General features: G+C 41.0%; 1 protein-coding gene across 1 annotated transcript in view; it reads right to left on the reverse strand.

The window, feature by feature from the left end:
• LOC112250270 (gamma-aminobutyric acid receptor subunit pi-like) overlaps positions 1 to 13,796 on the reverse strand; it is a 93,140-nt gene that overhangs the window by 57,368 nt on the left and 21,976 nt on the right. The window contains exon 2 of the mRNA XM_024420325.1: positions 6,129 to 6,218. Within this exon, the coding sequence (XP_024276093.1) occupies positions 6,129 to 6,184 (56 nt within the window). The 5' untranslated portion in view covers positions 6,185 to 6,218. The remainder of the gene's footprint in view (positions 1 to 6,128; positions 6,219 to 13,796) is intronic.

The raw sequence follows: 13,796 nt of genomic DNA on the forward strand, positions 1-13,796 counted from the left end.
CCATCCATGACCACAAGTGAGGAAGACAGCACACTCACTCGAGATGTCAAGGCTGCCATTAGAGAGGACCTGAACCCCAGATACCCCCTTAATGTACAGGACTACCTTCATAGATCTACTGCACTGGATGCAAGGTTCAAGTCCCTGTCTCACCGAGACCCTGCCCTACGCCGGAGGACATACAGTGATCTCACCACTGAGATTGTGGCCACTGAAGAGGTAAACAAATGCATAAGAGTGAATTACTTTAACAATAAATATACTGCAGTCTAATCTTAGTCTATGCTATTGCTATTAGAATCATCAATTTTTGATTTGGAATAATAAAGGCTTTTATTAAATGTTAATGCCACAATCATAATTCTATGAAATATGAAAATAAACAATTAGTTAGTTTAATAGATCAAGTCATTTTTTCCTGCAGGGTTAAGCCACAGAGCCGACAGGAGTAGACTCAGAGGCATCTCCTCCACAAAATCATTTGGCCATGAAGGAGCTTTTCGGAGAGACCTTTGCAAGCAAGGACACAGGCAAGACATTTGCCAACACCATTAAAGAGGAGGTGACATCCTACAAGGCAGCAGCAGCATTCCAGTGGATGGTGATCCATTGGATGGTGGAAAAGCAATGTGTGTAAATGCCCTCACATTGCCATGATGGCAATACGCTACCTGGTTGTGCCTGGCACCTAGTGAGAGGGTGTTCTCCACGGCAGGGGACATAGTGACTGCAAAGAGGCCGACCCTTTCCCCAGGCAATGTAGACATCCTCATCTTTTTGAAAAATAATATGAAGTTATGAGCTCAGGTCTGCTTTGCTTTCTTTCTTTTTTTAAACTTTTCTTTGATGATGGGGACACAGGCTATTTTTTTCATTCACTATTGTTCAAAGGAAGAAGGTATCATGCCTCATATTGCACTATAATTTAACAATCTAGTATTGAATAGATTATTTTTAATATTTGATTTAAACATTGAAAAGTTCCTTGCTTTAAGTGTTCTTTAAGTAATAAATGGAGAGCAAAGTTATATTTGATCCGAAAAATTATCCAAAATAATAATCTGAAACACAACCAAAAGTAACTGCATATCACAGTCATAGTCACAAGCTTGATGTAGTCATTGCATGCTAGGAATATGGGACCAAATACTAAACGTTGGACAATATTATTTATAAGAATCTTTAGGGGTGTCAATGATTTTGGCCCCTACATTGTTGAGAAAAACTATTTTTGTCTAGTGCATTATTGTTTGAGTGAGGGAGAGAGAAAGATAACTGCAGATTTCAGTTGAATTTATTTCTATCCCAGGGCTCATTTGAATTTCAGTAAAAATCTCAGCGACAACAAAGTGGTCAAATTAAGATATCACATCTGTAAATGGACAAAGACTCCCGTGTGGGATGGGACACTGTGGACCAAAGCATCTATACCCAAAGCAGATAGCACTTGACACCAGGCCTCCTGCTGTTAATCTCCGAAGGGATGGCGGCCGGAGATACTGTGCCATGGAGCAACTTTTTATGGCAGAATAAGGTGGTACCCGGGGGGTTGGACTTATCTAAGTTGTGCACGGAGAATATTATGCCTGCAAAGAAAATTCTTCTGGCAAGAAGAGGATGAGTTCCTGTCACGGTAAGGGTCAAATATGCACCACAACATCCCATCATTCTCTCTGCGTGACTCCTGAAGGGCACAGTGCTTGGTGCATGTGGTGCTGATTGCTGCATCACTGGTGCCACACAGCAGCACCGTGGCAGTGTCAATTTGAATTTCAAAACTTCTGTAGAGAATTCCAATGCTTCTGAATGATGCATGGGGAGTCGTTATTGAGTATTGATGTGCCTCAACAAAACAACCAATGGAGAATTGATTTCTCTCTCACACACATGCGCTTGGTCACGCTCACACATACAAACACACATACACACAGAAAATACAGTAACACTGGTTATAACCCTTTTCATAATATGTCATAAAAGCTGACACAACCTGTCATAATATGATCAGAACACAGTCATTACTCATATTTACACCTGTTGTGACATACAGTATATTGCATTATTTGTGGCTGGTTACGACACCTACATAAGTGTCAAAACCCACATCTTTTCAACAACAAAAAATTCCTGCCAAGAAGATTCCTTTTGTTTAAATTGTTGTTGTAATGAATTCGTTACAATCAAGTTTTTTTCATCATATTTTAAATAACCTGTAGAAATACACTTCATGACACTGTCATGAAGGATTATGACCATCCTGTGTCACGAAGCATTATGAGTCATAAATCAAATTGTATTGCTCACTTACACGTGATTAGCAGAAGTTATTGCAGGTGTAGCGAAATGCTTGTGCTTCTAGCTCTGACAGTGCAGTAATATCTAACAAGCAATATCTCACAAATTACATAATATGTACCCAATACACACAAATCTAAGTAGGAATGAATTAAGACTATATACATATGGACGAGTGATGTCAGAGCAGAATGGTCTAAGATACTGTCACACCCGGATCTGTTTCACCTGTCTATGTGATTGTCTCCACCCCCTCCAGGCATCGCCCATCTTCCCCATTATATTTATATCTGTGTTCTCTATTTGTCTGTTGCCAGTTCGTCTTGTTTGTCAAGTCAACCAGTGTTTTTGTGTCTCAGCTCCTGCTTTTCCCAGTCTCTCTTTATCTCGCCCTCCTGGTTTTGACCCTTGCCTGTCTTAACTCTGAGCCCAGCCTGCTTGACCACTCTGCCTGCCCCTGACCCTGAGTCTGCCTCCTGACCGGTACCTTTTCCCCAACCTCTGGATTATTGACCTCTGCCTACCCCAACCCTGAGCCTGCCTGCCGTGCGGTACTGTTGCCCCACCTCTGGTTTACTGACACCTGCCTGTCTTGGCCTGTCTATTGCCTGCCCCTGTTGGATTATTAAACCATTGTTAATTTTACATTGTCTGCATCTGGGTCTTACCTTCATACCTGATAGATACAGTAGAATAGTATAAAAAAACAGTATATACATATGAGATGAGTAATGCAAGATATGTAAACATTAAGTGACTAAGATTCCATACAATAGAATAGAATACAGTATATACAGTGGCAAGAAAAAGTATGTGAACCCTTTGGAAATACCTGGAATTCTGCATAAATTGGTCATAAAATCTGATCTGATCTTCATCTAGGTCACAACAATAGACAAACATAGTGCTTAAACTATAAACACACAAATTATTGTATTTTTGTCTATATTGAATACATAATTTAAACATTCACAGTGTAGGTTGGAAAAAGTATGTGAACCCCTAGGCTAATGACTTCTCCAAAAGCTAATTGGAGTCAGGACCTGGAGTCCAATCAATGAGACGAGATTGGATATGTTGGTTAGAGCTGCCTTGCCCTTTAAAAAAACTCACAAAATTTGAGTTTGCTATTCACAAGAATCATTGCCTGATGTGAACTATGCCTCGAACAAAAGAGATCTCAGAAGACCTAAGATTGAGAATTGTTGACTTGCATAAAGCTGTAAAGGGTTACAAAAGTATCTCTAAAAGCCTTGATCTTCATCAGTTCATGGTAAGACAAATTGTCTGTAAATGGAGAACAGTTCAGCACTGCTGCTACTCTCCCTAGGAGTGGCCGTCCTGCAAAGATGACTGCAAAGACTACAGCTAAGAATGCTCAATGAGGTTAAGAAGAATCCTAGAGTGTCAGCTAAAGACTTACAGAAATCATTGGAACAGGCTAACATCTCTGTTGACGAGTCGATGATACGTAAAACACTAAACAATAAAGGTGTTCATGGGGGGACACCACAAAAGATGCCACTGCTGTCCAAGAAAACATTACTGAACTTCTGAAGTTCGCAAAAGTGCATCTGGATGTTCCACAGTGCTACTGCCAAAATATTCTGTGGACAGATGAAACTACAGTTGAGTTGTTTGGAAGGAACACACAACACTGTGTGGAGAAAAAAGGCACAGCACACCAACATCAAAACCTCATCTCAACTGTATAGTATGGTGGAAGGAGAATCGTGGTTTGGGGCTGCTTTGCTTCCTCAGGGCCTGGACAGCTTGCTGTCATCGACGGAAAAATGAATTCCCAAGTTTTCCAAGACATTTTACAGGACAATGTTAGGCTATCTGTCCACCAATTGAAGCTCAACAGAAGTTGGGTGATGCAATAGGTCAATGACCCAAAACACAGAAGTAAATCAACAACAGAATGGCTTCAACAGAAGAAAATACACCTTCTGGAGTGGCCCAGTCAGAGTCCTGACCTTTACCCGACCAAGATGCTGTGGCATGACCTCAAGAGAACAGTTCACACCAGACATCCCAAGAATATTGCTGAACTGAAACAGTTTTGTAAGGAGGAATAGTCCAAAATTCCTCCTGACCGTTGTGCAGGTCTGATCCGCAACTACCGAAAATGTTTGGTAGAGGTTATTGTTGCCAAAGGAGGGTCAGCCAGTTATTAAATCCAAGGGTTCACATACTTTTCCCACCCTGCACTGTCAATGTTTACACTGTGTTCAATAAAGGCATGAAAACATAGAATTGTTTGTGTGTTATTAGTTTAAGCAGACTGTGTTTGCCTATTGTTGTGACCTAGATGGAGATCAGATCAAATTTTACGACCAATTTATGCAGAAATCCAGGTATTTCCAAAGGGTTCACATACTTTTTCTTGCCACTGTATATACTGTATTATATTCTATTGTATGGTATCGTAGTCACTTAATAATGATGAAATATCTTGCATTACTCATCTCATATGTATATACTGTGTTCTATACTATTCTACGGTATCTTAGTCATGTAATATGTATATATGAGTAATGCCAGATATGTAAACATTATTGAAGTGACTACTGTTCCATTCCTTAAAGTGGCCAGTGATTCCTAGTTGATGCCTATATCCAGTAGCCCCTAATGGCTGTTTATCAGTCTGATGGCCTTGAGATAGAAGCTGTTTTTCAGTCTCTCGGTCCCAGCTTTGATGCACCTGTACTGACCTCGCCTTCTAGATGATAGAGGGGTGAACAGGCAGTGGCTTGAGTGGTTGATGTCCTTGATGATCTGTATGGCCTTCCTGTGATATCAGGTGCTGTAGGTGTCCTGGAGGGCCAGTAGTTTACCCCCGGTAATGCGTTGGGCAGACCGCACCACCCTCTGGAGAGCCTTGCCATACCAGGCAGTGATACAGCCCGACAGGATGCTTTCAATTGTGCATCTGTAGAAATTTGTGAGGGTTTTAGGTGACAAGCCACATTCCTTTAGCCTCCTGAGGTTGAAGAGACTCTGTTGTGCCTTCTTCACCACACTGTCTGTGTGGGTTTTCCATTTCAGTTTGTCAGTGACGTGTACGCCAAGGAACTTGAAGCTTTCCACCTTCTCCACTGTGGTCCCGTTGATGTGGATATGGGGGTGCACCCTGAAGTCCACAATCATCATAATTTATGACCATCATAATTATATAAGCCACATAGGCCTATCACGTACATGCCCTTATTTCAGTCATCAGTAAAAAAAAAAGGGGTGTCTTGTCCTTCTCCTGAAATCTGCTCCTGCATTCATCCTAGTCGTCATCAACAGAGCATTGGGGTAGGTGCATGTCTGACATCCATGTGTGCGCAATTACAATGATAATTTAATTTGGTCAATTTAAAAATATATATATTTAACATAAACATACTGTTGTTACATAGGCTATGGTGTAATGGAATGTTTTGACTTGTGTGGTAGGTTTTGTGGGTTTCCACACTCTTATGCAGGTGTCATAACCAGCCATGAAATAAATACCGCGGTAGCTTTTGTGGGATTTTACACTCAGCCATAAAATGTCAAAACATATGTAAATATATGTGTCATGATAGTGTAATGACCATTTTATAACAGGTTATGACAAATTATGTCAGCTGTTATGACATGGTTATGACGCTGGGTGTCAAGTAAAGTGTTACTAAAAATCCTTTACACTGGACTCAGCAACACCTAATTTTACCATTGTCTGAAAACATTTTTAACAATGTCTCATACTGTCATCTGACTGTATATTCAACATCTGTACATAGTAACCACAGGTCCTAGGCAATCACTGTAACTATTCTACTGTAACTTATTTTTATTACCTGCTAATGAGGAGCATGATGAACACTCTTCCTCCAGAGCGGAGAACAGCCATCATTGCTGGAGGTGTGGAGGCGTCTGGTGAAGTCTATCTGAAAAAAGAGAAAAGAGAAAACTCAACCCCTAAATATAGGTACCCTCAGGCATTTGTGCATGTTCAATGCCTGCAGTACTTCACATATGGTCATCGACTGAATAATATTTAGTTCAGATCTAGTGAAAAGGACTCTTTTCAGGTGCTGTTTCCAGATTGGCTGAGGGGAATCACATATGTTCTGAGCCTTCTGTGCTGTTTTTGTACACTGTACAGTCAGGTTCCAAAATATTGGCACCCTTGATAAAGGAGAAGAAAAAGCCTGTATAAAACAAATAACAAATACTGAGGTATACTCCCCAAAAATTATAATATATTCTTTTATACTTATGCAATTGATCAGATAAATAGATTTGGTTTAAAACCTCTTAAATGTTGTCAATGATTAGCTGAATGGATAAGGCGGAGTCAGGCGCAGGACACAGGTATAATCAGAGAATTTACAAAAAAATAAGCAAAGTTCCAACAAGGTAAAACACAAATATCCAGAGCACAAAATATCAAACCCACATGACAACGACAATCACGCCCAAAACAGAAAGGGAAGCCAGAGGGTTAAATAAGGAACATTGATTATGGAATTGAAACCAGGTGTGTATAATGAAGACAAAACTGTAACGGCTCTCTTCTATCTCCTCCTCTGACGAAGAGGTAGAACAAGGATCGGACCAAAATGCAGCGTGGTGATGATTCATGATATATTTTAATGAAGGAAAACCTATACATGCAGAAACTACAAAACTAACGAAATGAAATAATGAAAACCGAAACAGCCTATCTGGTGAAATACAAAACACTAAGACAGGAACAATCACCCACAAACACACAGTGAAACCCAGCCTACCTAAATATGGTTCCCAATCAGAGACAACGAGAATCACCTGACTCTGATTGAGAACCTCAGGCAGCCATAGACTATGCTAGACACCCCTACTCAGCCACAATCCTAATACCTACTAAAACCCCCAATACCACAACACAACACAAAATAACCCCATGTCACACCCTGGCCTGACCAAATAAATATATAAACACAAAATACTAAGACCAGGGCGTGACAAAAGCAAAACGAAAATGAAACATGGATCGGTGGTGACTAGAAAGCCGGTGACGTCGACCGCCCGAACGAACAAAGAGAGGAACCAACTTCGGTGGAGGTCGTGACAAATGTAACTAAATGTAATTGAAAATGTAATCTAAGTCATCCCAGAAATAAATGACTTATCATGAGAGGGCCATAAACAAAAACTAGTAATGCTACATGCTGCAAAAAAAGGCTAAAATCTCACCTTTCAAAAAATTTTACTTTCTGGGAAAATGAATTATACATTTACTGAGGTGAAATCACTTTTAAGGACACAAGCTCAAGTGCACATCACAAATATGATAAAAAAATATACAAATATAGAATATATTATATGATATATGATTATAGGCTTGAAATTATTTTTTCTAAATCAATTTATAAAACGACTTACTATAACATTTTACCTTCCTTATAACTGTAAAATACATATTTGTATATTTAGTATTTGAGAAAGTATGCATATGCTTCTGTTTTTCGACGCCAAACCCACCACTGGTGTGCGTGGCCAAAGAGCTCTATTTACACTGGTTCCAATCCAAGTGCCATTTATCAAACTCCAGGATGTAATATGGTCAGACGACATGAAAATGAGCTCTGCATACCTGTTGTGGATTTGGAGTAGAAAAATGGAAGTATATGCAGAAAAGTACCTCATACCTACTATAAAATATGGTGGTGGATATTTGATGTTATGGGGCTATTCTGCTTCCACTGATCATGGGGCCGGGGTTAAGGTCAACGGCATCATGAACTTTACCAAGCACCAGGACATTTTAGCCAAAAACCTGGTTGCCTCTTGGCCGCTTGACACTTGGCCGCAAGTGGATCTTCCAGCAATTCAATTAAACCAAGCACAGATCAAAATCGACAAAGAAATTGTTAAATGAACACAAAATCAAGATTTTGCCATGGCCATTAAATCAAATTTTATTTGTCACATGTGCCGAATACAACAGGTGTAACAGACCTTACAGTGAAATGCTTACTTACAAGCCCTAAACCAACAATGCAGCTTTAAGAAAATACAGAAAAAAAGTAAGAGATAAGAATAACAAATAATTAAAGAGCAGCAGTAAATAACAATAACGGGGCTATATACAGGGGGTATCGGTATAGAGTCAATGTGCAGGGGCACATTAGGTAGAGTTAATAAAGTGGGGTGGGGGGGGGGGTAGCCATTTCATTGGGTAGCCATTTGATTAGCTGTTCAGTAGTCTTACGTATTGAGGTTAGAAGCTGTTTAGAAGCCTCCTGGACCTTGACTTGGCGCTCCGATACCGCTTGGCATGCGATAGCAGAGAGAACAGTTTAAGTTTAAGGTGGCTGGAGTCTTTGACAATTTTTAGGGCCTTCCTCTGACACCGCCTGGTATAGAGGTCCTAGATGGCAGGAAGCTTGGCCCCAGTGATGCACTACCCTTTGTAGTGCCTTGCGGTTGGAGGCCAAGCAGTTGCCATACCAGGCAGTGATGCAACCTGTCAGGATGCTCTCGATGGTGCAGCTGTAAAACCTTTTAAGGATCTGAGGACACACGCCAAATCTTTTCAGTCTCCTGAGGGGGAATAGGTTTTGTCGTGCCCTCTTCATGACTGTCTTGGTGTGTTTAGACCATGTAAGTTTGTTGGTGACGGTAAGGAATTTGAAGCTCTCAACCTGCTCCATTACAGCCCCGTTGATGAGAATGGGGGCTTTGTCGGTCCTCCTTTTCCTGTTCCACAATCATCTCCTTTGTCTCGATCACCTTGAGGGAGAGGTTGTTGTCCTTGCACCACACTGTTAGGTCTCTGACCTCCTCCCTGTAGGCTGTCTCATCGTTGTCAGTGATCAGGCCTACCACTGTTGTGTCGTCTGCAAACTTAATGATGGTGTTAGAGTCGTGCCTGGCCGTGCAGTCATGAGTGAACAGAGAGTACAGGAGGGGACTGAGCACACACCCCTGAGGAGCCCCTGTGTTGAGGATCAGCATGGCGGATGTGTTGTTACCTACCCTCACCACCTGGCGGCAGCCCGTCAGGAAGTCCAGGATCCAGTTGCAGAGGGAGGTGTTTAGTCCCAGGATCCTTAGCTTAGTGATGAGCTTTGAGGGCACTATGGTGTTGAACGCTGAGCTGTAGTCAATGAATAGCATTCTCACAAAGGTGTTCCTTTTGTCCAGGTGGGAAAGGGCCGTGTGGAGTGCAATAGAGATTGCATCATCTGTGGATCTGTTTGGGCGGTATGCAAATTGGAGTGGGTCTAGGGTTTCTGGCATTATGGTGTTGATGTGAGCCATGACCAGCCTTTCAAAGCACTTCATGGCTACAGATGTGAGTGCTACGGGTCTGTAGTTATTTAGGCAGGTTGCCTTCGTGTTCTTGGGCACAGGGACTATGGTGGTCTGATTGAAACATGTTGGTATTACGGACTCAATCAGGGACATGTTGAAAATGTCAGTGAAGACACCTACCAGTTGGTCAGCACATGCCCGGAGCACACGTCCTGGTAATCCGTCTGGCCCCGCAGCCTTGTGAGTGTTGACCTGTTTATAGGTCCTACTCACGTTGGCTACGGTGAGCGTGATCACACAGTCGTCCGGAACAACTGATGCTCTCATGCATGCCTCAGTGTTGCTTGCCTCAAAGCGAGCACAGAAGTGATTTAGCTCGTCTGGTATATTGTCCCTAGTGGAAGATTATGAAAAATGTGACATTTCCAGCTACGTGATCAAGCTGATATCGGAAGAGCTTGTGTGGATGTTTCACCGGAGGATCTGGAGTGATGCTAAACGCTAAATACCATCACCAGGTCATCTTTAAGATCTGTGTGAAACAGAAGATTTCTAAATACACTTGCATGATAATCTTTAAACTGTGGAACTATTATCCCAAAGTCAACATTCTGAAGGCACAGCATATGGTTCTCAAACACTTAAAAAGATTGTTAGCAGATGTGGTGTTCTTGCAACAAAAAAATAGAATTGAATATTTAAAGAGGAGCAGAGTTGGAGAGGCCTATGTTGCCACCTATTGCATTAACAGCAGAGGTGTATGGATCCTGATCAATAAGAATACACCATTTTCCCTTCTATCCAAGTAGAAGGCCATTTTCTAATGTTGAATTTGACCTTACATGGTGAGAAATAAACATTTATTTCATTGTATATCCCACCAGGGGCAAATCTGGTGATTGTAGATAGAATTTTAGCTATATTAGATCAAATCCAGACAGGAACTATTATTTTCAGCAGGTGACCTAAATCATACATTTGATAAGATTGAGAGACGTTATAATAAAAGAGGCACATTTAGGGAGTCTGAAAAATATAAGTCTGAAAAATATAATCTCAACAAATAATTTACAGGACACCTGGAGATTACTATTCCTAACTAGAAAAGATTATTCCTTTTTATTCTCAAAGTAAGAAAACCTATTCAAGAATTGACTACATTTTTATTTCCAAAAATGCACAAACAAATGCATGAAACAGTGATACCGGATCATTCTCTGGTATCATGCTTAATCACACCAACTAAAAATTGACGTAGTGACAAAATTTACAGAATGAACAGAGCACATCTTCTGGGCCCAAAATGTATTAAATACATAAACAAAAAAAATAAAAACCTTTACCATTACAAATGTACAGCCATGGCCAAAGGTTTTGAGAATGACACAAATATTCATTTTCACAAAGTCTGCTGCCTCAGTTTGTATGATGGCAATTTGCATATACTCCAGAATGTTATGAAGAGTGATCAGATGAATTGCAATTAATTGCTAAGTCCCTTTTTGCCATGCAAATGAACTGAATCCCCAAAAAACATTTCCACTGAATATCAGCCCTGCCACAAATGGACCAGCTGACATCATGTCAGTGATTTTCTCATTAACACAGGTGTGAGTGTTGACGAGGACAAGGCTGGAGATCACTCTGTCATGCTGATTGAGTTCGAATAACAGACTGGAAGCTTCAAAAGGAGGGTGGTGCTTGGAATCATTGTTCTTCCTCTGTCAATCAGGGTTTCCTGCAAGGAAAAACGTGCCGTCATCATTGCTTTGCACAAAAAGGGCTTCACAGGCAAGTATATTGCTGCCCGTAAGATTGCACCTAAATCAACCATTTATCGGATCATCAAGAACTTCAAGGAGAGCAGTTCAATTGTTGTGAAGAAGGCTTCAGGGCGACCAAGAAAGTCCAGCAAGCGCCAGGACCATCTCCTAAAGTTCATTCAGCTTCGTGATCGGGGCACCACCAGTACAGAGCTTGCTCAGGAATGGCAGCAGGCAGTGGTGAGTGCATCTGCACGCACAGTGAGGCGAAGACTTTTGAAGGATGGCCTGGTGTCAAGAAGGGCAGCAAAGAAGCCACTTCTCTCCAGGAAAAACATCAGGGACAGACTGACGTTCTGCAAAAGGCACAGGGATTGGACTGCTGAGGACTGGGGCAAAGTCATTTTCTCTGAATTCCCTTTCCGATTGTTTGGGGCATCCGGAAAAAAGCTTGTCCGGAGAAGTCAAGGTGAGTTCTATCATCAGTCCTGTGTTATGCCAACAGTAAAGCATCCTGAGACCATGGGGTTGCTTCTCATCCAAGGGAGTGGGCTCACTCACAATTTTGCCTAAGAACACAGCCATAAATAAAGAATGGTACCAACACATCCTCCGAGAGCAACTTCTCCTAACTATCCAGGAAGAGTTTGGTGACGAACAATGCCTTTTCCAGCATGATGGAGCACCTTGCCATAAGGCAAAAGTGATAACTAAGTGGCTCGGGAAACAAAACATTGATATTTTTGGTCCATGGCCAGGAAACTCCCCAGACCTTAATCCCATTGAAAATGTGTGGTCAATCCTCAAGAGGCGGGTGGACAAACAAAAACCCACAAATTCTGACAAACTCCAAGTATTGATTATGCAAGAATGGGCTGCCATCAGTCAGGATGTGGCCCAGAAGTTAATTGACAGCATGCCAGGGTGGATTGCAGAGTTCTTGAAAAAGAAGGGACAACACTGCAAATATTGACTCTTTACATCAACTTCAAGTAATTGTCAATAAAAGCCTTTGACACTTATGAAATGCTTGTAATTATACTTCAGTATTCCATAGTAACATCTGACAAAAAATATCTAAAGACACTGAAGCAGCATACTTTGTGAAAATTCTCAAAACTTTTGGCCACGACTGTAGACATAGAGGACAGAGAAAAGCCGACCCCAGATATAATTTGGGATACCTTTAAGGTGTACAATTGGAGAATGATAATCTCATACTCTGCAAAAGTTAAATCTGAATTATAAATTAAAATTAATAAATATAAATCACTACCTTAGAAAAAGCCCATTCAAAATCTTTACAAGGGGAAGAAGAAATTAATAGGAATACATTGTTTTCCTTTTGAAGAGAGACAACAACTACAGGTTAAACTCAAATAAAGCATACTACTTAATGGCAAATAAACCTGGTAAATATCTCGCAACTCTCACAGAATGAACACACGCTAAACCAGTTTCTACAGTGCCTTCGGAAAGTATTCAGACCCCTTGACTTTTTCCACATTTTGTTATGTTACAGCCTTATACTAAAATGTATTAAATTGTTTTGTTCCCTCATTAATCTACACACAATACCCCATAATGACAAAGCAAAAACAGGTTTTTAGAAATGTTTGCTAATTTATATTTAAAAAACAACTGAAATATCACATATACAGTTGAAGTCGGAAGTTTGCATACACTTAGGTTGGAGTCATTAAAACTCGTTTTTCAACCACTCCACAAATTTCTTGTTAACAAACTACAGTTTTGGCAAGTCGGTTAGGACATCTACTTTGTGCATGACACAATTTTTCCAACAATTGTTTATAGACAGATTATTTCACTTATCACAATTCCAGTGGATCAGAAGTTTACATACACTAAGTTGTACTTTTTGGAGAAATGTCCTCTGGTCTGATGAAACAAATATAGAACTGTTTGGCCATAATGACCATTGTTATGTTTGGAGGAAAAAGGGGGAGGCTTGCAAGCCGAGGAACACCATCCCAACCGTGAAGCACGGGGGTGGCAGCAACATGCTGTGGGGGTGCTTTGCTGCAGGAGGGAATGGTGCACTTCACAAAATAGATGGTATCATGAGGGAGGAAAAATATGTGGATATATTGGCAGCAAATGGGTCTTCCAAATGGACAATGACCCCAAGCATACTTCCAAAGTTCTGGAAAAATGGCTTAAGGACAACAAAGTCAAGGTATTGGAGTGGCCATCACAAAGCCCTGACCTCAATCCTCTGGAAAATTTGTGGGCAGAACTGAAAAAGAGTGTGTGAGCAAGGAGGCCAACAAACCTGACTCAGTTACACCAGCTCTGTCAGGAGGAATGGGCCAAAATTCCCCCAACTTAATGTGGGAAGCTTGTGGAAGGCTATCCGAAACATTTGACCCAAGTTAAGCTATTTAAAGGCAATGCTACCAAATACTAATTGAGTGTATGCAAACTTCTGACCCACTGGGA

The sequence above is a fragment of the Oncorhynchus tshawytscha genome, linkage group LG01 (assembly GCF_018296145.1).
Source record: "Oncorhynchus tshawytscha isolate Ot180627B linkage group LG01, Otsh_v2.0, whole genome shotgun sequence".
NCBI lineage: Eukaryota > Metazoa > Chordata > Actinopteri > Salmoniformes > Salmonidae > Oncorhynchus > Oncorhynchus tshawytscha.